Source organism: Calypte anna, chromosome 1 (assembly GCF_003957555.1).
Source record: "Calypte anna isolate BGI_N300 chromosome 1, bCalAnn1_v1.p, whole genome shotgun sequence".
Lineage (NCBI taxonomy): Eukaryota > Metazoa > Chordata > Aves > Apodiformes > Trochilidae > Calypte > Calypte anna.
The window spans coordinates 10,250,132-10,276,442 of record NC_044244.1 but is presented as its reverse complement, the minus strand read 5'-3'; the positions used below and the strand labels follow the sequence as shown (position 1 = coordinate 10,276,442).

Below are 26,311 nucleotides of genomic sequence, written 5' to 3'. Positions count from 1 at the left end.
CAAGAGCTGTAGGAACAGCTCCAAATGATCAGTCAGCAGGTAGCAATTGGTGAAACTTTATCAGCGTTGATCCATATTTGCAAGAAGGGCAAACCAAGCTTTGTGTTAGATGTCATTTTTAATTAACAATATGTTTTGATTTTCTTTATTTGTTCAAACCTTTTTTTTCTGCAGTTAGAAGAATTAAAGGAACTACTCTGCAGCACTGAATGCTGATTCAAGTGCTTGCTTTTTTTGTAAATACAAGAAAAAAATTGAAGTTTTTCAATAAAACTAATAAGACTGTCACACAGAGTCAGTTCTCAGTAATGAGTCAAGCCAGTTGTTGGCTGAGAAAAAAAAAATGACAAAAAACCTGACAAAACAGTCAAGTCAGTCTAAGATTCCTATTTTCTACCAGTGTCTCTCAGCTTACAAAGTCCCTGCCTCTTGCACTCCTGCTAGGTTTTTTGGCTCATCACTGTTACTAGCTTAGTGTCCACTAAACACTTAATTCAGATCACATTCTTCTCAAAAAATTATGGTGAAATAGGAAAAAAAACACTAAAGGCCACCAGTTAGATGGCTGAGGGACCTGATGTCTCTTTCGGATTAAAAGAAACTACTTAAGACAGTTAAGACAGAGTCATGTGGGTTTGCTTGTGTGTGTATAAAACATGAGTCAATTAGACTGGCCTGTCTGGCATTTGAACTTAAATGCAAAAATGAAACACTGCATTGGACTGAAGTTGCGAAATGGTAATTTAGGGAAGAGAAGCCTCATGTCAAATCTGCAAGTAATCTATAAAGAATTTAGCATTTCAATTATTGACAACAAGCAGAGGACAGTATATCTGATTTACTGTTCCTTGGATAATTAACAGAGATAAAGAACTGCAATGAAAATTGGAGTTTTTAATTGTTACTTGGTTTGGCAAGAGGGTGGAACATTCAAAAGAGTTTTCTTTTTTCTGTTGCCTCATCTGGAATTGAGTAGAATTGACAGACCATCTGGAAAAATGAGTCAGCAAGTCAAATTAAACAAGCCAATTTTAGCAAAAAAACATGCTCTGTGCTAATGCTTTCTGTGACAGATCCAGAGTCAGCCAGAGGACTGAGATGCATCTGCCTGTACCTTTTCCTTATAGCCATCTCTCCAAAGAAGACAAAAGGCTTTTAAACTAGCCAGACAGATTTAATTGCTTTCAATTGGGAATTTATGACTGAGAAGACTTGGAGCAACTAGATCAGACACAATGGATATGAGCACCTCTCCCTTGGTCTGTCCTTTGTTTCAAGTTTCTTTTCAACCAACTAAGCGGATTTCTGAGTTGAAGTGAACTGCCAAGTACTCTTTGATCCCAACAAGTTGTTTTCCATCCCAACTGAGGCTTGGCTATTTCATCTCTGTCTTTCTTAGTAGCTGCTTATGTTCCTTCTACACTATAGGTTCCAGGGTCCTCTTGCTCTTCACCATCCACACCAGAGGACAGAGTTCTGTCCCCCAAACTCTTTCCCAGGGAAAGTGAAACCTTGCCTCCATACAGGCAAGATCAAGTTATTCTCTTCATAACAAAACATAACTTTCAATCAATCAAAAACAACGGAACAGTCAGAATACCAAATAGGAGCTGTTACACTTTCTGATTTTCAGTGCAACTATTCCAAGTACTCCTAGAAAGTTTGTGGCCTTAGAATAGAGGAGAACTAGAGATGGGCACCAGCCTGCTTTGCCAACCCAGTCAGATACAGCCTTGAAACTGTTCTGACATGTAAGAGTCCTCTTTTCTGAGAATTCAAATCCAGGGCAGTGTTACTTCTGTCAGGAATATATAATTTGCTGGTAATAGATGGTTAATTCCCTATATTAATTGCACTCTGATACTAATTTAGGGGAGCAAACACAAAATCTTTTTTTTCTGTTTTTATTGATTTACAGTATATAGTATAGAATATACTTATTAACAAACAAACAAAGTGTAGGATTAATGTAAGGACACTCAGACCGTGAGTGGCACAGAGAAACTGTTAAGTCTGACTCCTTTGTGGTTTTAAAGATGCAACTATATTAAGTCCAGAACACCCTGGCTTGATCTCATTCCTGATATTGGATGAGAGGCCACCCAAGGCCCTGTGCAATCTGACGTACCCCAGCATCCTATAAAAGACATAAAAGGAAAAAAAAAGCAAAAATCCAACTCCTAACCAGAGAAAGCAGTGGACAGAAAAGAAAGCTAAAGAAAATAGAGGAAGCAGTACTGTACTGAAGAAGATAAAATTGCAAAATTATGTAAGTAAGTAAATAGCTTTTTTGTTTACATTTGTCCTTGGCCAAGAAAAGATTACAAATATAAAGGTGAATATACTTATTCTGAGAGCTCTCAATAACTAGTTATGTGCATTTCTTCATTACCCTGTTTAGGGAAGGATTATATGACCTTTGGAGATATATATTTCTCTATCAGATATCAAGGAGGGCTACATCATTAATTTACTTGAGTAGAGGTACGCAAGATGAACCCCATCATTTTATGCCTATCAGAAAAATAAAAAGAGTGCATCTTTTTCTACCACTAGATAAACAAACTGACTGACTAAAAAACTGAAATCAAATCACGCCACTTCAGTTTTCATAATGACAGATTTCAGAATATTTTGATCTAGCCTATATAATTGCAGGTGAAGAATTACAGATAATATCTTCTATTACAAAGAGGAGCTGTGACAAAGAGGAATAAACAGTTCTGCAGTTCCAGCATGATCCAGGAAATTTTTTTTCCTACTAGTGTATTTGTAGATTATCAGATGAAAAATTGTCTGCAGTTTATATTTAATAGGTACACTTCTGAAACAAGAGGACAATAAACCAAGATTATGTTTCTGAATAAAATTGTGAAATTGCTTTTCTATATTCCATCATTTACTTTGTCTTTTAAATCCCTTCTAAGTATAGCTTTTAAATCACTTAATCATTTTGGACTGTTCTGCTGTAGGTCAAGGAAATGTTATGTGGTTTTCCATCTACTGCATTTAATACTTTATATTTTTTTTCTTTCCATCATTACATCTGTGGGCAGAAAACTGAATAGGGCTTTCAATTCTGCTATGAACTAACTGAGAACAGAAAGCATTTGTGAGCAGTTGGAATTGAGAAGAGAACTTGAATGGACAATCTGAAAATCCCATATACTAATCAGGAAATTACCTAGGATTGAGCAATAGGAAGCACCAAACTCAAGTTTGCCTAAATTCTAGTCCATAATTTATCTCAAGTCAGGACTTCAGGGATGCAGTCCTGAACCATTTGTATTATGAATATAAAAGTAAAGCTGCTTTATTTTCCTAGAAGCACAGGGAGAAGAAAGATAAAAGTTCTGTGTTCAACAGCAGGAGTAAGATGCCCAGTGAGGTGCTAGAGGGAAGTTTTAGAGACCCTTAGGCTATGTTTATGCAGCAAATAAAATGGGACATAACCAACCTTATTTTACAGGCCATGAGTGCAAATAGCACAGCATGACTCACATCTTTATGACTAAATTATGTTGCCTTCCTCCCTCCCTGTCCCACTCCCCAGTACTAGGGGATCTCATTAGAATGTTTTTTGGGAACAGGCCCTGGCTGATGATAATCTCAGAACTGAACCCAGACCTTGTTCAAATATGTTGATTGCCACAAGCCAAGAACTATACCATTGGATCTTTTGTGCATATTTCATTGTGGATATTTTTCGACATTTATATTTGATAAAATGCCTCCTTAAGTCTTTCCATAACTGACCCCCAATGCTCTGATACAGCAAAATGTTTACCCATGCAAGTAATCCCCTTGACACCAAGAGAAACATGCTTTGATTCATGCATGTGTTTAGAGACTAATAGAGTAGGTTCTTGCAACTGCTTTTCTAGACATAAAAAATTTCCATGTAAATTTGAAGTCTTCTCTATCTTTAATATCTTTCATTCACTACAATTCAAATTCAAACTTTAAGCTGCAATGCTAACTTAAGGATTCATAGTCTAATTATAGTCTTTGTAATTATAGTTCAATAAAGAAAAGAAGTAATGACACTCTAAAAATTAGCTCCCACTACAACTAATATTAACCTTCTACCTGAAAATAAAAATTACTTTTCTTACATATTAAACAGTTATTGGAGAATGTCATTTGCTTTGGGTATGATTCTATACTTAAAATACAGGCCCAAGAGCATTTAATATATATCTTAATATACTGGGAAAACAGATCAAAGATTACTGATCTGTGGTGTAGTTGTATGCAATCACGGTACAAATGAAACAACTAAAAATTATGCCTGAAGTCTTTGCAACAAAGTGTATACAATAAAAATAGCTTTTTATCTGAAGAAGTCTTTAAAGTGAATGCCATGGATCTCTGGAATGTGTTTAGAGAATTTAAAAATGTTTAAAAAATGAAAAAAAAAAATTGGTTTCATCCTGCTTGCTTTGTCTCCTAGCAAGGAAAAGGTACCTGTATGAAAATGGATATTTTCTAATGCAGAGTTTGAAAACACCACCATGGTTAACATATTGGAAAATTTCAGAATTAACATTCACAAAACTCAGGAAAAAAAGCTCATTCAATTACACAATTCCACATCTTCTTAGTGCCACCTTGTGGAACTACAGCAACTCATTCCTTATTCACTAAAGGTCTAGCATGGGGTGCCCCTTCCTACAGCTAACTACTAATCTGCCTCTGCTAAATTGATTATAATTACATATATGGACCAGTGATTATGTGATTCTTTTTTACCTAGTTTAGACTTAATCTTTGATGAGCAAGAAGGATCAGTCCTGTATCAATCCTTACAATAACAATGTAGGAATTTTACATGATGATGAGGAATCTATGTCCTCAGTACTACATTGTCTCTACATATCATATGAAGTTTTTTATCTGAAAATTTTCCAGGTGCAGCTATACTTCAGCTCTGTTTTATTAGCTTTTTACAACATTGGTCTCAAGAACAACATTGGTCTCAAGAACAACGGTAAGAAAGAGAAAAACATTTACTAACACCAGTAGAACTCCAAAAGGATGATTGTGATTTTAAGACTCAATTTGGCTGAGTCAACCCTATCAAAAATTGGGCTGTGTCCATCCTCTAGCCTCAAGAGCACTGTAGCAGCAGAGCCCACATACATGCACAGAAGCTAAATTATTGCTTCTTCCCTTTTCCTTGCTGCCCCAGGAGTAGACCCAGCACCATGTCTGAGTGCTCCAGTTGGCAGACATAGGAAACCTCTGAGGTTTTACTAAGAGTTAAAACCTATAAATGATTGCAGGACAGTGTCCAAGCTCATGTCTTGCCGCCATGCAATTACCTAATTTAAGCGGTGACTTAACATGTTTCAATTAATATGATGTCTCTGATAGAGTGTAATGCAGTTAAGGTGCTCATCTCATCCTGCAGAAAAGCAGAGATGGACTTCAGCTAGAAAATCCCAAAACAGTCCTCAAGTAGTCTTCTGTCCTGCAGATTAGTGACTGTAGCTATGGCTCAAAGGATGACAACAAACTGATTGCTTCTCCTGTATGTCCACCAGAAGTGCTGCCCTCACCAGAGCACCCCACATCACCTCATATGTGTAAATATAAAACTCTCAGCTTGGATCAGGTGATTGCTTCATCTTAACTTCCCAGTCTTAAGAAGAAGAAATAACACAAAACAGCTGTTGAATATTTTACTTCCCACCCCAATTCTATTTACTCAGTTGAGTTTAGTTTCTTGGCTATATTAATGACAGTTTCTTTGTTGAAATAAAAAACATTTAAATTCCTCCTTTTCCCTAATCTACTTCTCCCTGACACTCAGCATTTAGAATTTCCTAATGAAAAAGTATTCTTCTTTTTTTTTTCTGAGAGATCCTTTAAATTTTGTGGCCCATGTCAGAAATCAAACAAAGGAGTTGACAAAGGAATTCCCTCTGTACTCTGGATTAAAAGCATTTCAGGCATTTCTTTGATAGTCAAAACAACATTAGGAAGCAACAGAGCAGCTGGAAAGGACCAGATTAATTGCAGAGATACTTCCTGCTCATATTGTGACATTAAGCTGCTTTTTTTTTTTTTCTTTTTTTCTTTTTATTGTTATTGATTTATTTTCCTTCTAAACCCCAAGGAAGAACTACTACCAGTCTTAGCTAAGGACTTAAATATATATTTATTATTCCATGAAATATTTAAAACACTGATTTTAATCAGGTCCTCTGCCTTTTTCTTTGTTTTTACTGCAAATAATCTTTGAAAATAGCATACTAACTATACCCTTTGTATAGTTACTCCCTTAGCTCCAGTTCCTGCACCACAGGGAAAAAGTGACTGAAATGAAACAGTTGCAACTGCCAAATAATTGTATTAGAAGGGGGAAAAGGATGGGTAGAATGGGAAGGGCCACCAGAAATAACGGTTTCCAACAGAGCCCATGTACAGGAAATTTTCCTCCTTGGTGTTATCAGTCATACAAAGTTCATGTCTAATTTTACAATTGCCTCATCTTCACAGGAACATGAAAATTCCAAATGAAAAAAACTTAGTGAGATTTAGAAAGAGTATGCAAGCTAAACAGGTGAAGGGGCTTTTACCCCTGTTCAGAGGCTTTTTATTGGAGATTGACCTGGGAATAGAAGAGCGATCACCTTAGCTGAGAGAGATTTTGGGAAGAAAATGCTGCAAGTTTGGTTTTCTTTCCTTTTTTTTTTTTTTCAGGGGGAAAAAAGTTAATAGTTTATTGTATAACTACAGAAACTCAGCACTGACATAGAGGACTGTGCACAGGGCAACCTGACCTTGCCTCTGCTTGCAGGTAAGACGTTCCATTAGTGACACAAGTAGGTGCTGACGATGCTTTCTGTCAGCAACTGGCAAATGCCCTGCCAGGGCTGAAACACTGGGTCTCATGCTCAGTGGTGTAATAGAGAATGTCCTTCACAGTTAGCAATTAAGGCAAGCACTGCTCTTGATGGAGCATGGTCCTCCTTGCCAAAATGCACCTGAAATCTCAAGATTGTCTATGGGATACATTGAATATATACAGACTTGCAGATACCATTTATCCTATGGACTGTTTTAAAGATAATGAAAGTAATCATGGCACAGTTCACTCCTGTGCTGAATGATACACATTTTTACTTCTTTAATAATTTAATAATTTAAAATAATAATTTAATAATTAAAAGCTCATACTTGAATGTAATTTTCCGTAACCACGTGAGTACAAGATTGCACAGCCAGTTTCTCATTTTTTTATACTAAATACAATCTACTTCCTATGCCACATTCAATTCTGTATATTACATTCTATTCTGTCTATTGCAAAATATTAAGGAATGTGACCGTGATTTCCTGGAGATAATGACAGAGAAGGTTTTGGCCTTTCCTTTGAGTTTAAATGGGACTTTGAATAAAATTTACTTTCTAAGGTATAAATGATATGTAATTATATACAATGGGGAAGAGAATAAAAAACTACAATAACTTAAAATATAACTTAGGAGAATTTGAAAAAAAATCTAGTTTGTTAGGTTGAAGAGACAAGAATTGAGAGGTTGGATGAGAGTGACAAAATAAAATTCTGTTTTAAATGTTAAGAGAAAATTATGATGACATAATCTTGTGTAACTAATATAAAAATAAAAAAAAATCATCTCTAAGGTTTGTTTGCTTTAAGGAATTTTAGGGAAAGCTTTCTGAAAAGGTAGATGTTGAAACAGGAATATATAAATACCTAAGGGAGCTGTGCCACTGCATACTTTAAATGAGAGGCTATATAAACATCATCAGGTATGGATCAGGTATTGAATTGCTCATTGCAGAAAGCCCCATTCCTCCAGTTCTGGAATCACAGAATACAACTGACTCACATGGCATTTCACTGCAAAGCCAACTTCATAAGAATAAATGCACAGTGGGGAGACTGAGATAGGACCAACCTTCAGATGTCTAACTTCAACCACATGTACTATTTTGTTTGCATCTGATTCTCTTGCTTTCTTCCCAAGACAGACATAATGTGCTTTCTATATTAAATGATATCCTATCCTTGTTCCCTTGATTAATCATTTTATGGCATCTGCAGCATCAATCTCGATGCAACACCCTGAGTCAATCACTATGAATGAAGTGGTTTGGAACTGAAGTGTAAGAAAAATAGAAGTATCAAATAGCCTCCTCCATGCCAAATTTGAGGGAAATAAGCTGCCACTTGGGTTCTATGTAACAGATACGCATGATTCTAATATGACCGATAAGGTTACTTTTCACCAAAGTTATATTAAAATTTTCATTAGCCTTCTGCAGTTCTCAGCATCACCAAGTGGATTTTTATCTTGCATAGGAGATGAACTCATGCTCAAAATGAAAGAGTAGCCTAAAGAGAAACTGGGTACCAGTTTATGAATGTCTGTGGATACATGCATGAAAAGACCCTGCCACATGCAGATCTGCTTCCTGAAGCAAACCCCATCTGCCCTGCTGCACTTGCTGCTGCACCTCCTCAGTCTGCAGTAACCTTGCCCAAAAAACTATTGTATGTATATGGAACAGCACACTGGATGTGTCAGTTGAAGGGAAGAGCATGTGAAAAAGGGAGAAAAATAATGCATATGATTTCCCTACTGAGGCCTTTAATGAAAACCTTAAAGATCATGTTATACAGTCTGAAGGTAAAGGGCTCAGTGAAAGACAGAGTGGGAAAGGCTGTGGCAGGCTGCTGTAATCCAACAGCACTGTCAGGGAATGGAGGTGTGATAGTAATACATCAGCTTGGGAGGAGGTTGCTCAAAGCACAATAGTTAAGACATTTTTTAAAAAGAGTGCCCTAAAAATCAGTGTGTTCTGATTCCTTTTATGAGAAAAGGGCTTCACACACCACCAGATAACTGTTGGTCAAAATGTAGGTTTATGGGGAAAAATGTGTTCCTAATTTACCACTGAAAACAAAAATAAATCATGTTATCACATGGATTTTAAAAAAAATATCGCATGGATTTACACATTTGTGACACTAAATAGTTTAGTACTGTGCAACACCACTACTACTGGGGCATATCTGGGTAATGAGCATCATGGGAGGAACTCATAATGAAGTTTTAAATTCATTAATTTAGTAGCATTACTATGTTAACGTGGTTTCCACTTTTTCTATTAAAGAAGTAGGAATGTATTGTGGAATTTATGAGTACTGACCCAAGTTTCACCCAGAATATTTTAGCTTTACCAGTTGTGCATGTCACAGTAGATACAATAAATTAAAACTAACAACTGGAAGATGATACACTCTTAAAAAAGAAGTGACTAGAGAAGAAGCCAGGGAGTCAGTTTAATCAGCTAGCTGGAGAGTATTTCCACATGAGATTTCCTGTCCCATCACTCAAGGGAATTCACAGCACAGGGTAATATCAGGAGGAAGATGTACCTTAGCATTAAGTTACCTAAAGAACAAAGAAAGCTAAAGTAAAGAAGGCCAGAGAAAAATCTAAAATCCAGAAAGATTTAAATGTGGCTAACATTTTATCTATCAAACTATGGTATGTGCCATTCAGATAAAACTAAGGATTTTGCTTCCTTAAGCCCTTTATTTCATTGCTTTTGTTATACCCTGTGTCACAAGTCCGCACATACTCAGAAATGTAAGAACTACTGGGGCATGCTCTAACAGCTGTTAAGCTCTATTCAAAGGTGATATTGGTGTTGAGAAAGATGCTGTTTCCAGTTTTAGGTCTGAGTCACTAAAAAACTACATTCATTCATTCTGACACCTGATGAGAATTCCGTGGCTGCCTCAAGTGGAAATGTCATGGGCTTTTCCAATGGTCATTTGTAGTCAGGTCTAACACTTTCTAGAGTGATCCATACACCACTGTTTAGATGAACTTGGTTAGTTTTTAGTTTTACTGAAAAACAATCTTGCAGTTGCAGATTCAAACCAATGAAGAAAAGAGTTCCCTCCTTTGGTAATACCAGTAGGAGGTATTTTTGTTTTAGAAGAAAGTTTTGCAAATGATTTCTCATAGGTACTTAATTTTATCATTCTATCGACATGCTCAATGTACCTTGTTTAGACAATTTTGCTTCCAGCTAAAAGTGGAGTCAGAGCAAGCTAGAGCGTTCTCCCATAGGAACTGTAGAAGTTCTGTGCCTACCATATACAGATATTTTTAATGGAACTGACTTGATGGAAAATTCTGTGTACCATTTTCTGTAAAATTATATTATCAAAAGAAAAACCCAGCTACACCAAATGGGGATGTGTTAATGTGACAGATAACTGTGAGAATGGGACATCAGACCTACATTATGGTTCTCCATATACCTGACTGGTTAAATCTTCTACCTGTGAGGCAGGTACACAAAGCTCTATCATGACAGGAAACTTCAAACAACTGAAAGTGCATGAGTTGTGTTTAAGGTCTTTTCCTACTCACATAAGATGAGCAACCATTCAAAACACAGATTTCAGGCTGCATAATTTGCCCTGAAGAGCTGTAGTTAGTTTTCTATTTTCAACCTGAATTCAAAATTCTCATGATGGAGAACGCCTACTGGTCCCACATTTTGATTAAATTTATATTGCTGTCTTCAGAGAAACCATCTGTAGTATGAGTGTAAATAAAATGAAAATTTACCACCTCCATTCCTGAAATCTAGTGAGTGTGTGGTACTTCGCACATTTAATATAAGTGCCCCAATTGTAACTCTAAAGGTAAACATGCCAGCTTTAAATATCAGGCACTGCACGTAGCTCTAATCTGTGACAATAAAATCTGGTTTAACAAAGAGAAAAAGGCACTCAAAATACAATTGTGATTTTCCACTTCAAACAGATGAAATCTAGGGATGCTCCTCCTCAAAATTGTGTTACATAAGTTTTATAATAGCCCTAATATTCATACTGTAAATTATTTATAAAGACAGAAAATTATTCTAAATACATCTGTGTGTCATTTCAAACAGATTAAACCCCCCACTATGACAGGAGAACTTTCCAGCCTCTAGATTCCAGGGTGCTCTTTAAGTAAGTTCCAATTGTTTTTTTTATTCTTTCACTTCTTAACTTGAAAGTTGCACTAAGGGAATTGCTAACCAGTCTATTAAGTCATGTCATCTCATAGGGAATAAGTTTCTGAAGCTTCTTTCCTGTCTAGGAATTACAAAGTAAGTGACATGAAGGAGAGAATACTTCTAGAATTTATCTATTTTACATCACAAAGATAAAAAAAAGGATTAAGAGATTGGAATGAATGGTCTTTTGTTTGTACAAGAGAAAAAAAACCAAACTAATTTTACAACAGAGTCTACCTAAGATGTCAAGTGATTGACTGTGACACTGGGAAGAAAAATTCTGGTAAAAATATTCAAACAAATGCAGAGCAGGCAAGAAACTTATTAGCTGATTCATATTTATGCTATGAGGTGCTACTATGCTAAAACATGGAAAACTTTTTAACACCTTACTCATACTGTAAAATATCTCTACAAATGAGAACTTTTAAATAGTCTTGCATTATAGTCTGACATGTGACACCCATCTTCAAGAAAATCCAGAAAGAGATCCCAGTAACTGCAGACCCATCACTGTCACCTCGGTGCCAGGGAAGGTCATGGAACAGACAATCTCAAGAGCCATTATAGAATAGTTAAAGGTCACCCAGACAACCAGGCCCAGTCAGCATAGGTTCATGGAAGGCAGATCCTGCTTTACAAACCTGATCTTGTTCTAAGACAAGTTGACCTGCTTAGTAGATGAGAGAAAGGCTGTTGATGTACTCTAACTGGATTTCAGTAATGCCTTTGGCACTGTCCCCCACTAAACCCTAATGGAAAAGCTGCCTGCCCATGGCTTGGCTGACACATACTCTGCTGGGTTTAACACTGGCTGGTAGTCTGGGCCCAAAGAGCTGTGCTCAGTGGAGTTCGATCCAGTTGGTGGTGTCCCCCAGGGCTCAGTGCAATTTATCAATGATTTTGATGAGGGGATTGAATGCACTCTCAGTAAGTTTGCAGATGATACCAAGAGGGCGTTTCAATCTGCTGGATGGTGGAAAGGCTGTACAGAGCGACCTGGACAGACTGGATAGTTGAGCTGAGACCAACTGTATGAAATTCAATAAGGCCAAGTGTCGGGTCCTGCATTTTGGTTACAACAACCCCAGGCAACACTACAGGCTTGGAGAAGAGTGGCTGGAAAGCTGCCTGGCAGAAAAGGACCTTGATGTATTGATTGACAGTCAGCTGAATATGAGCCAGCAATGTGCCCAGGTGGCCAAGAAGGCCAATGGCTTGTATCAGAAATTCTGTGCCTAGGAGGATTAGGGAAGTGATCCTGCCTCTGTATTCAGCTCTGGTGAGGTCCCACCTCGACTACTGTGTTCAGTTTTGGGCACTTCAATACAAAAAGGACATTGAGGTGTTGGAGCAGGTCCAAAGAAGGGCAACAAAGCTCGTGAAGGGTTTGGAAAACATCCCCTATGAGGAGTGATTGAGGGTTTTGGGGCTATTTAGTCTGTGAAAATGGACACTGAGGGGAGACCTTATCACCCTTTAGAAATACCTGAAAGGAGGTTATAGTGAGAGTGGGGTTGATGTCTTCTCACAGGTGACAGATGAGGAAATGGACTCAAGTTGTGCCAGGGGAGATTTATGCTGGATATCAGGAGAAGGTTCTTTACAGAAGGGGTTGTTAGGCACTGGAACAAGCTCCCCAGGGAGGTGGTTGAGTCTCTATCTATGAATGTATTTAAAAATCATCTGGATGTAGTGACTGGGGACATGCTTTAGTGGTGGGTCATCAGAAATAGGGTTAAGATGAGGTCAGACTCCATGATCTTGAAGGTTTTTTTCAGCCTGAGCAATTCTATGATTCAATGAGCTATCAATCAAATAAAATATAAATTAATTGCAATAAACACAACAGAATCTAGAGCCACAAATATCTTTAAATATCTTCTCATCCAATATGTGAAAGCAGCTTGACTGTGCAACCAGAGAAGGTAACACTATGTTTGTGACTATGGCTGTACAACTAAAAGCGTGTATGTATTTTTCATGTTAGAATGAATCTGTCGATTATGTTGTTAATTATAGATTAAGGTTAACATTAAATTGCACAGAGAGGGAATAACAAAAAAGCTCACATGTCATCATCCTGGAATCATGTGTAGTCTTTCTATGTACTACTGGGAGAGCATGACCACATGCATATTTTATATTAGGCTTCTTTTAAAAAAACATTAGAATGTTATGAAAGATTGTCAAGGGAGTTTCATTATTATTCCTAAAAATTAATTTACTGGTTCCATCTCATTATAAGTTTTTCACACATAAATTTTCCCCAAAATTCCCACAAGGATTAGTACTGAGTGAAAAATATACAGAAAAAGCAAATGGTTCTTCAAATTATACCTGCGGAAGCTTTCTTTTTATTTCTTTGCATATACTGGTAATGGCATCTAGGAGAAAACTAGTAAGGGATGGCATCTAGCAACCCAGTACTTTATTAGACAAGTAAGAAAATTCAAGTGATTACTAAATTTGAACTTGCAGATACATAGAACCAAGCGTAGGAAATTTGCCTCCTATTGTATCTCCACTGCCTTTAACTATATAAGAAAATATACTTAAATAAACAGAAATCCATATTATTGCATTATTGTCACAATTATAAATTTGTTGTATATATTAAAATCCCTAAATCCTTATTCACTAGAAGGAAAAAGACAGGCTGTATAATACCTTAAAGGATGGAGTAAAATAACATTTTTAAAATTAATAAATCCTACACTTAATTAATTATACTTCACAGAATAACTGATCATCAGGCATGAAGTTAGTAAGACAGATCTGAGCTCTACAAATCACTTTCATTGATTGGACTGGATATTTTATTATACTTTCCTCCTAACATGGCAAATTAAATGGAAAATAATAAGAAATAAATCATACATCTCCCCTCTTATGCACGTATTTCCTTTAGCTGATGGCTTTTGTTGTAACAATAAAAGGTCCCAAGACCAAATCTGAAGAGGAACCTCTGCATATATTTTCAGAATACAGCCATGTGTCACACAATGAGATGCTGTGATTCATTTTTTCCTTCTAATTATCAGTTTAGAAAGTACTTTCAGCTCAGACACAAAGATTAACTAAACCCCACCATATCATTTCGTGTGAAACACTATTATAAAGCAGACAAAAAAATTATTATTTAAGGTCACTGAGTGAATCACTGGTCGAGATGGAAATTGTGTCTTGCATTTCTAGGTCTTCTTTTGAAAGGATAATTCACCTATATGAGGTTTTCCAACCAAATACTTACACTGTTTTATATACAAGCATCTACATCAACTGTTAAAACATCTTGGTGATGTAACTTCTGGATTTTTTTTTACCAAAGAAAAAAACCAAAACAAACCCCCTCTCAAAAATCAGGTATAGGTGAATCCCCAAACAGCAGAAAAAAAACCTTTTAGTTGTAGTGTTATGAACCCAGCTCATATTTATCTTTTATTTTAAAAGTGACTAGTCTTTTAAATAGATCAATTAACACTGAAATGTATTAGGAGACAACTTACAAAGCTGGTTTATTTTACACACTCAGACACACACACACTGACACTTTTGTGCATCTGTAGGTGTGCAAAAGCCAGACCAGAAGTTTGAATTCAACTTATCTAACCATGTCAAACCCATAATTCTGGTTGAAACATAGATCAAATTTCAACAAAAGAAATCCATACCACTCTTAGCTAAGTCCCTCAAAGGTACAATTAACTTCACGGGGAAAACCATGTGGGTTTGTTCCAGTCCAAATCTATTCAAATCCTAACCTTGAGGTTTGACTTGCCTTTGCCTGATGAATAACAATGCCAGAAAGTATTCACAGTGAGGAGATATACATATTTCTCATATCATTTAGCTTCCTGTGTTTCTGATTGGTAATGCAAAGATGACACCAATATAAGAAAAATATTAAAAAGTTTAAATCTTTTTTCTCTTATGGTATACTTCTGTACCTTTGACACAAAAGTATCACAAAGTGTACATTATTATATATATATATATTACTTTTCTTTCAAAGAAGTGTTATAGATTGGGAAAGCTTTAACTGTCCTAAGATTCAATATTAATTTAAAAAGTACTTTATACGCACACAAAAGGTTTTTTTCACTTCCATATTTAAATGCTCCTGTTGTTCCTGTTGTATTTTATGAAATAAAATTTTTCATGCACATACATACAACTTACTCTTATATACAACTTACTTTTTTGTCTTCATTGTATTTATGGAAAATTTCTTGTGCTCTTTCTTCACCACCATCCGTAAACAACATAATAATCTTATTGCAGTTGGCTCTAGAGACACTGTGCTGTAGAAGATACAAATAGAAGGCTTTTATTTATTTCAGGCTGTAAGTAACAGCAACTGTTGTATTTGCTGCCTTTCATATCAACGTTTTTATTACTTTAATAAGATAATGGCAAAACTTGCAAAGTCTTATAGGATTTCATTCAATACCACTTTCTACATAAAAAATAAAATAAAATATTAAGCTGAATATGACTCATTTCAGATACCGACCAATACAGAGGAATGGAGATCTGGTGGTTCTTCTCAATTCCATGAAACCAAGGAAAGCTCTTTAGCTCATACTTATCTTGTCAATCTCACAGTGTTCTTCTGCAAATGTTCTACGTAAGACTTGTACAGTGAAGTCCTCTAAACATTATTACTCTTCTCTTTTATCCTTTTTTTATTCCTTCTTTCTATTATTCTTTTTTTCTTATCCTTATACTTGTCCTTGTGGAAAATTGGTAACCAAGACCATCCAATTAATTACTAATTATTATTTTGCTTATTTTGCTTCAGCTGTGCTCTCATTCACAGAATCTATCAAAAGTCATAATTTAGGCATCCTATAGGTATGTCTAGAAACTACTATATAAATTTAGAAATATTTGTGCATTGTATATTTTTCAGATTTTTTCTTAAAATAAGCTCCATTGCCCACTCCATTCTTTATTTTTAATTATTATTTGTAAATAGACTGAAATTAACAGCTAACCTTTCAGAACGTATTTTACAATCAGGTTTATATAATGCATTGCAGCCAAGATGTCCATCTGTCTATTGCCTACTTCTCTATATAGATTTTAACTCAGAGGCAAAAAACTGAACATGCTCCATTATTTCTTTTCTTCCATTTCCATTATTTCCAGGAGCAAACCTGGAAAAAAGAGAATTGAGAAGAAGCTCCTTGGACTCCTAATTAAGTAGCCAAGCTAACTAATAAAGATACTGAGGAAAACACAGTGTGCTGTGCAAAGGAACAAAAATATTGTTCCACAGTCAGGACAAAAGAAAGATGACCAGGAATTATGTCTTGTTACAAATGGAGCTAAAGGTTCCTATTTTAGCATTCATCTTTGTTCCTTACTCTCTAAAAGTTAAGAATCTAGTCTAGGTAAATGATTCATGAATTTTACAGCCAGCCTTCCTTGTTCTCCCTGTTGCTTGTAAATGGTCCTGGTCAGACACATCTTGGTACTTTGGTGTAGTTGAATGTGATAGAGAAAATCCCTTAAAAACCCAGTAAAAATAAATTTAACTTTCTTTTCTGCAAGCCTGATGTTTGATTTATAAATTCACTATACAGTAAAAAAAAAACAAAACAAAATAGGAGGCTCATCCTTAGAAAGTACCTAGTTCTTTCTTGCTTTAGTCTTTGTGACTAGATAGCAGCTTCTGCCTGGCTTGGTCAGGTGAGATGATCCCATTCCCTTTCATTTTTTTTCATCCTACTCTCTGGCCTGGTTCCTAGTTCTCTTGTTCTAGACACTGAAACACCAAAGCCATCCCTGAAACATCAGCCAATAATCTCCAATATTTCAGATCAATGCTACAATGCGCAAGAAAACTAAAATACAAAAACTTTATTTATTATCACTACATTAACAACAGAATAATTTTTCCTCAGAGATTATTTGAATTGGTAGTTGAATAATCAGCAAACATCGATGTATTTGATAATTTGAAAAAGAAAGTCCAAGGATTTTCTTACATGTAATAACACATAAAAACCTCTTGAAATCAATACATTCTCTCCAATCTCATCAGCACACTGTGTTTCATTTGGAATTAAATAATTTATGACCATTTTTCACCTGTGAAATGTAACCTACAAGGCAGTGCTTTGGGGATGCAATCTTCTGGATATTAAAAAAGTAATAAAAGTAGCGTTGGATATTTCATAAATAATTAAACTCACTTACATTTACAATGACTTAATATATGGGCCAAAATAAAATCAGATGAAAACCAGAGAGATGACAAGGAAGGGAACCAAAGGCTGCTCATATTATAAAACTTTCCTATTGATTTTCAAATAAACTCTATTACGGGAAATGTGAACTTCAGGTAGTTTGGTAGGGGTTTTTTGTTGTTCGTGATTTTGGTTTTTTCGGGTTTTGTTTTTTTTTTTACAGAATAAATCAGGATTTTTCAAGTGGCTTACTTAGAATCTGCTTATCCAGTATCAGAAAAATGCAGTGTTTTCATTTTATCTCCTGATACTTACAGAAAGGCTTTTACATCCCACCATAAAAACTTCACATCCTAATGAATGAACATAACAACCCAGTCCCTTACAAGGGACAAAAAGTAAGAATTGCCTTAATAACATATTTTTTCTTTTCTTTCTTTCAAACAAGAAAGCAAGACACAATTCTTGTTATACTGCACTAAAATTACTTCTGTTTTATACAAGTTTTACATACCTAAAATTAACTCATTAAGTGGCAGCTCAGGATTATACCTCAGGACACCTAAAATCCTAACATTAGGAATATCTTTTTCATTATGAGTTTAATGCCACTGAAGAAGGAAAAGATAAAAAGTTTAAAAATCAACTATTAAAAAAAAGAGAGATTTCAGGAAATATTTATTTTTTTAGTAAATCATAGTTATTACAGAATGGGGGGAAAAAGCTCATAAGTTGCTTCATCCAAAGTGTTACTGTTTTCAAAGAAGAAGTTAATATAACAATAAATAATGGGAAAATACTGCATTAAAATTAGGGATTCTATCACTGATAATCACTTGAATTCATATGATGAAAGAAACTGAAGTATCTATTCCAACCTAGCATCACATCAGACAGTAAGTTTTTAATTTTTCATGGCACAAATGAAATACTAGTTTGTATTTAGGAAAAACAAATGTTTGAAATACTTTTCATCTAGAAATAGTGCCCACAAAATTATTACAGAAATTTGAGCTGTTCAAAAATACTTCATTGCCATGGAACTTAAAGCAAGTGGACTATTTGAATTAATAAATACACAACTGGAAACTGTCCTCAAGTATATTCTTTAAGTAGTTGTTTAAGCCTGTGTTATATTACCCAATTATACTGTCCTGTCACCAGAGTCTGACACTAACACCATCACCAGCCTTTTATTCTTTCTGCCAGATGTATTTGGCAATATGTGGAGCAGATGACTCTATTTGTGTAGCACAGTATAATCTCTTAATTTCCCTTGATATACACATCCACTATGTCCAGACATAATTTAAAGACTTGCAGAGATTGTGTGAAGTTAATCATACCTATGTCTGCAGTTATGAGAGAGACAGTCCCACTGTGAGACTGATCTCTAATTATTTTATAACCATTTTTTTTAGTTCTTTTAACAGCTCCTCTTTGAGGTTTCCCCTGTGTTCAGGTCTTCAATTACTGCCTGTACCCAATGTACATAACTGGTACTGTACCAGATGTAATCCATAATGTTAACCAAACACAAAAACTGTGAGGAAAAAGTTGTGCTAGGTATATCTTTTTGTGTCTTCCTGATATCCTCTGCATGAGACAGATGAAGAGGAAAAGCCTTTCAGCCTGGACTGAGGAAGTCCAGCAGCTTTTGAAATCCTGTTTGTAGTTTTATTTAACCATCAGCAGAGGGCACCCAGTCACTTCCCCACTAAAACCCTCAGCTCATCGACATAGTGATCTGTTGAGAAAACATCATTGAAAACATTCTTTGCTTTTCCTCCATCAAAATTTAAGAAAGATGGTGAAAATTTTCTAGCTTTTTAAGCTCATTTGCTCCCCTCTTTCCTGCTTAAACCATGACTGACTATTTATGACTTGCAGTAGGTATGAAATTCTGTGTTAACTAAATATTACTAGGAGATGCTGTGTTAAAATTGAAATAAAACGCCTGTAACATAGAGCCTTCTATTTTAAAATGTCATGCAAATCAATCAGTCCCACTGCAATGCAACAACTAAGGATCAGAGCATGTTCAAAATCAAATTCAATCCCAAATTTCAGCAACCTGTTGGGGGATCTTCAATGAAAATAAAATATTGTTAGGATAAATTTAGTTGGTAAATGCAAGTTTGCACTTCTACCACTGAGTTACACAAGGGAGAAATATGCAGTGGCCACCTGGACATTCAAGTTCTCCTTCATCACTTCAAAGCAGAGAGATGACTTTCATACTTACATTCAGCAGCTGTTCAAAAGCATAGCTAAAGCCTTTTTTGTAATCAGTAATTCCTTTCGCAGAGATTTTATAGACAGCTTCTTTCAGCTTCTTCTTGTTTCTGACATTAGCTTGGACAAGATGATTAAAGCAACTGACGTTCTGAGCATTATTGTTAAACTGTAAAATAAAAAGAATTAGTATTAAAGACAGTTAATTCTCTTTTTTAGGTGCTGTAGTAATAAAGGATACTGTTTTCTTCATCTATGAAATAAAGTATGTTATATCTGGATTTTCAATTTCCCTGCATTGAGACTGTCCATGAGAGTCTGGAGATTTCAAAATTGGACAATAAATATGATTTTTTAAAAAAAGATGTTGCTTCACTCTTCATTGCAAGCAAAAACTCTTCTATAGTGGGAAAATTTCCATAAATATTGTTTCGAGATCATATAGATGAACTGAAAAATGCCAAGTTATGGATATAAAAACCATAGGGAAATACTTATCTGATGTTTTCTAATCACTGAAAAATATTGGTTGTCTGGTGGTTTCCATATTGCACAGATTAGTCTGCTGTAAAACTTGCAAATCATAATCAATACACTATAGAAAACAAAATACACTCTTGGTACAAAGTAAGTACGTGAAAGTATAGCTGTAATAGTTAATAATTATACAGGTTTGAGTACTGTGACAGAATATTGAGACTCCTGAAAAAGGCTGCAGCATGTATGATTTTAAATATAGTCTTGAAAGAAACAAAATATTACTCCAGATAATTTGTTTTTAACTCTACGTGAATGAAAAGCTCATTTTAACTATGACACAGTGATATTTATTTAATATATTTTTGAATAATATTATTAAACCATTTTTTGGCCAGTTTTTAAACTGTTTTATTTATCCAGATTTCTTGTAGGAGCTTTTTTTTTTTTTTTTTTCCCCTCTTCTCACTCTCACTAGCAAGTAGGATGTCAAAAAATTCCATAAAAAACCTACTCAGTGAAGGCACTAAAATCCAGACCTCCTAATTTACATTTCAATTGAAAACAGATTGTTATATCTCTTCCTGATTAATGGTCTTCAGTGAAAATAAACGTAACTGTAATTTTATGCTGTCAGCCTGGTGCAAAGCCTTAAAATAACTTAAAAATCATGCCTTGCAGGCTCAAGTCTCAATACCATTAATTAGTTCAATAGTACTGTATAGCAGGTAAGGTAAGTAGCAACACAGATTTCAATAACTACTCAGACTACTTGCATGTCTAAAATAAATCACTAAGTACAAGGCACAGAGATAGAATTGCTATCAGCAGCAAACTATAACTTGCACTCTAATTGTAGGATATTTGCAACGAACAGAATTTAAGAGGATGAAGGGATGATAGTATCAAACCATTTTCAGTAATGCATAATAATTGAATTCAAGTTAATAGGATGCCTAGGAGGTGCACAGACATTTCCATGTCCTGGAATCCATTGAATACAGATGCATAGAGATGCATGCATGCTCTTAGGACCTATCAAAATATGAACTACCAGGAATTTTTATCAAAGATCCACTTTAATCAGAGACTTCTGCTACCAAGTTAGCAAAGGAATAACAGCAAATACAATATAGCTTATGACAGAGATTACTGACAGAGAAAGGCATCATCTTTAGCAGAAGGCTTCGCCTTATTTGTTCCAGGTTCTTGAAAATAGCCACAGAGTTGCACCAGTGGGGACTTTGGTGGTAAGTGAGCAAATTCCAACACTATTATGAGACCACTTGTTATGCTGGATTCTTACATGGTTCCACATGTGATTTCTTATTCTCACAAAAAGGATCTGTCAACATACCTTATGAACCAGAAACTTTAAAAGATTAATTCGTCTACCTCATCCTCTAACATTAACACTTTACCCCAAAACCACTCCTGCATGAATGCAGAACCTAAACAAGAAAGCCCACTATTTTGATTGCAGGAGTTAAGTTATTCACAACTAATATAAAATCTTTTCACCTTCATATTATATTTATTTTCCTAGGAAGCTTACTTTTTTTCATTCATCATGAGCTGATACTGTCATTTGGTGAGATACTGAATTTTTATGGTATATTTCCTGCTTTCCTGAGGGCTGTATTAGCTAAAAAAAAAAATAAATTAAAAAAATGTTCTTGTTTGGCAGAATAGACTGTGAGAATACACAAAAAGAATATCCATGTATCTTCCTAATTATTATGGACAGTTAATACCCTGTCCCAATTTTATAGCTCTCATCCCTAGGTGATTAGAATTTGTGGGAGCAAGTTACTCTTGAATTGTTTTATGCAGTATTCTGTCTCCCTTTCTATCAAAATGAAGTTTCCAAATGTGTCACAAGGAGACAACGTTTTTCAAAAACACACCAAAGCATGAACAGGTGCTTCAACTTTGAAAAATATAAAATTATATTGGACCAAGTGCTATACATTCTATTTATCAGGGCTTTCATAATCCCACATCTAGATAGCATCAGGTATCTAAATTATTTACAGTAACAAAAGTATGAAAACAGGATGAGTTAATGAAGATTAAAAATATATTCATTTTTCCCAGTGTCACAATGCAAACTTCCCCTTTAAAATAAATGAGCACATGGAACTGGATTACATATAACCAAATTTTTGCATTTTATATTCCTCTAATGTTTATTTCCCCGAGATAAACATTTTGGTAGGACTAAAACTCTACAGAATTCCAGCTGAATCCTAATATTTCAATTCTCTTAAATTAATTTTATTAGTGAGATGCAATAAAAGCACAGATTTTGAACTTTGAAAGTGGAAGAAAAACACTACCTGGTGGGTAGCTCTGCTCTACCAAAGCCAATTTAATCTGAAAATGTACAGTGGAAACACTGATCTGCTTAATTTGACATTATACACAAAACTGAGATAATATGAAAGTAGTCAGAAGTTCACTCTTATGGTCAGTGCCTGCCTTGTCTTGGGCTACAGCAAACATAGGTTTAGACATTCAAGTGAAAATCTAGTGACAAGCAAAAATTTCTGAAATGCCACTAACATTAAACTGCAGAGATAAATTGCTTGCTAGCAGTCTTGCAACATGAATTTCAGGAATTTACAGATAGGAAACTGACATTTCAAAACTTGACAGAAATACTGGCTCAAACTGCTTAAGCAGTTAACAACTGAATTGTACTGTACTTAACATGATAGAAACTAAAGAAAGGGTCAAGGTCAAAACATATGCATCTATATACTGACAAATGCTGATGTAAAATGGAGAGAGCTAACACATTTATAAAAAGGAGAATTATATCAACCCAAATCTGCAGATGCTGTAATATAATACTGACAAAAGAGCCATCTGTTTTGAAATACATCAGTCAACATTATTGTTAATGTCAGTCAACAAAACAGAAGAGCTGTATATTAGATAAGGAAATCTCAGGTAGAACAACCACCTTCATAAATGAACATTTACCTGTTTGCTAAGAGGTGAAGGAAAATCTGAAGGTTTAAATGGGACTGATAAAAACGTCCAAAGAGAGGTACAAAACTCACTGTAACATTAAATTAATTTATTCACCAGAAAAAATACTGTTAAAATACAGTTAAAAGCCTTCAGATTGCCCTTAAGGCTTTTTCTAACTGTCATAACAATACTTCCATAAATAATTATGCTCTTTAACCAGTTGACCCTGTGACAAATACCAGGAAAATTCATAACTTTGAGCTAGCCAACTGAGCCAGCTTTAAATTCCACTTATCTGAAATATAATATCAATAGTGGCATAGTTTAACACACCAGGATACCAAAAGTCAAAATATCTGCAATAAGCCTTTAATAATTTCTGGTCACACTGTCTGTCTCCTAAGTATGGTGCTTATTTAAGTGTGGATGATTTCCTGAAAAACGGTTAAAAATACACCATTTAGCTTAGTGTTTAACTGGAACAAGAACATGCAGGATTTTAAAAAAAAATAAATGCTGTTTTGGACTGTAAAGCCCATGTTATTACAAAATCAAATTGTATTAAAAATGTAAATTAATTAATTACAATCCATCATTTATTTAATAAAATACTCTCTATGTATCTATTCAAAATATTCTAGTTGAGTATGTATCCAACTGGAATCTCCCCCTAATTACTGCAGTAAGGATAAACATATGTCACAAAAATGCTACAGTGGTAGAAAGAAAATCAAAGGAATTTGTGTACAATGCTATGGGCTCAATGAGTGACTTATAAAATCACAGATGATATTTGCAGGCAAACCATTCAATTGTTCAAAGCTAAGCCACCCTATACATTATATCACCCCAAGTGACAGCTTATTCCTCATCTTAGCTAAATCATCTTAGCTCATCATTCCTTATTCCTCATCTTAGCTAAAATAAGAAAGGCAAACACTTGGAGTTCACAGAAAACAGGCTAACGTTAGCTTTTTATTTAAAGTATCATGAAATACTAATACAATTAAATTTGCCTTGTAATTGTATAGCAAGGAAGATGATATAGATATGGAGGGACTGGAATGCATTTGAAACAGATAATTAGAAGGATCAAAGCTATCAAGCAGTCTGGGAAAAAAACCAGCACATAAAACATATGAGAAGAAAAACATAATTATTTTTTTTTCTTTAAAACTATATTTGGTTCAACGGGTACAAGCTGGTTTGTCTATTGGAAATTTTTTTGATAAATCTGCCTTTTGCAGATACCAGTGGATGCCTTCACAGTTGACACACTTCAGAAAGTACCACAGTGTAACTCCCAGGGATATCTGCACTTTAGCATCACAGACATTTTCAAACATTACTGGGTGACAGACTCCTTGTGAAATAGCTCAGAACTGTTTTCATTTTATTGGTGAGAAAAGTAAAACAACAGTGAAGAAAACAGGTAAATCCAAGGCAAAGATGTTTCCAGAAGTTTTAATATCAGTTCCAAGGTGGTTTTTCCCTTTCCTTTGGGAAACAAACTCCAAGTCCTCAAATTTGAAATTTAATTTGATATTAGTTATTTTGTGGTAAGCCATTTAAACTAAAAGATCAAGTAGGACATAAATTCTTAAACCATGAAGTTTCCTAAATAGCTTATCATTTAAACTTCTTCAAAATGCACAGATAACACCCTAGATTCTAAAGACAGCACTGAGAGAGTAAAATATCTGATTTCACAGGCAATGTATAAACTGATGAACGTTTCAAATCCTGTTCTGTATATCCTCTATCCCTCTTCGTATATTCAAATGTAACTCCATCTCTCAAGGGATATATTGGAAATAAATAAAAAGTCCAACGTCAGTCATTATTTTGGAAAGTGTAGGAGATTATTTGATTGTAAACAAATAATTTAAATTGATTCTGCTCCTTTTATGAAAGAAAACTCAAAGCATCCCTTTCATTGCACTGTGGAAAAACTCATATTATGTGTAATTCCACAGGGAAAAAAAAAAAAAATATTAAGAAAACCCCCTTTGAAATCATCATCATAAGAAGAAATTTCATAAAGAAATAACTTGGAGCATAGGTATGGGTATGGGTTTAATTGTCTTTCTGACATGACCAAGCAAGAAAGCTTCAGTCAACATTTATCCGATGCAGTCTTGACAAACCACTAATCCACCAAGGAAGTCAATAAAAAATGATAACAATAAGCTTATGTGAATTGTCAGAGAAAAAAAAAACCAAAAACCAAACCTTTCTAGATCTAAGATTCAATCTGAAACACACAAAATCCTAAGTTAATCATCTCATTACTGGAAAAGCAATAGCATAAATAAATCAAACCTAATAAATTACTGAAACTTTTAAAGACTTTTTAAGGTTTTAGTCACTAGGTGGCACTAAAACAACAACAACAAAAAAAAGAAAAAAAAAAGAAAAAAAATAAGTTGAGCTACTCTTAAAAAAACTGTTTTGAAATGGGAACTTTTAGACTTCTGGCTCAGGTTGTATGTGCATTATGTGAGTGGCATAAATTCCTTATTTCAATGAATACAAATAGTCTTGTATGCCAACTGAGTGAAGAAGCATGAGTATTAAAATCCAAACATCCACCTTAAAGAAAAATTTCTTCATGTTCAACACAAAAGATTCTAGCTCCAGGAGAATGGCAATCTATTTTTTCCATATTACCAAAACAACTATCTCAGTTTCCAACAGCTTTAAAAAACGTTTATGATACCTGGAAAAACTGTAAAAGTTAGTATTTCTCAACCAACCTCCTATCTAAGTATCTTTATGCATCTCTGAAATCTGTAAAACTGATAGCATTCTTACAGAACATCGTTTATTTCCAACTGTAAGTAAAAATTCAGATTTTTTTCAGTCATCCTTACCTTTCTCCCTATTCTTCATTAATTCTAATCAATTCACTAACATCTACTGGTACCCCACAGCATGTTTAGTAAGAGTATCTTGAAATTACACTTCTTATCTAAAGAAACAAAATAAAAAACCTCTCCCCAAAAACAAAACCAAAAAAACCACTAAAAAACCCTCTTAAAAATTACAGCTGACATTAAAACTGATTTCTGACATCAAATGAGATCCTACCTTAAAATGTATGGAAATTGGTTTTAAACATTTAGAAATATTTAACTTTTAGAGAAAATCACATAGACTGGTTACAGAGACAGCACTTATACAATTAAAATACCAAGATCATGGTAGCTGAACAAATCATAAACTTCACTCTGGGAATACTGAAAATTGAGAAAAACATAGTCAGCTTGCTGAAGACCTAGTCAGACACTACCACTCCTGACTTTTCAATCTGCTGAGGTTTGTTGCTATGCTGCTTCTACCTCATGGCTAAATCAGTTTGG

At 34.9% G+C, this 26,311-nt stretch overlaps 1 protein-coding gene across 2 annotated transcripts in view; it reads right to left on the bottom strand.

Moving 5' to 3' along the window:
* Positions 1-26,311, bottom strand: part of CACNA2D1 (calcium voltage-gated channel auxiliary subunit alpha2delta 1) — a 372,848-nt gene that overhangs the window by 55,422 nt on the left and 291,115 nt on the right. Inside the window, exons 11-12 of one of the 2 annotated variants that reach the window (XM_030446297.1) lie at positions 19,504-19,662; positions 15,261-15,365 (exon numbers count right to left, since the gene is read on the bottom strand). In XM_030446297.1, coding sequence (XP_030302157.1) covers positions 15,261-15,365; positions 19,504-19,662 — 264 coding nt within the window. Of the gene's footprint in view, positions 1-15,256; positions 15,366-19,503; positions 19,663-26,311 lie in introns of both variants that reach the window. The other variant, XM_030446305.1, reaches the window with a different exon arrangement.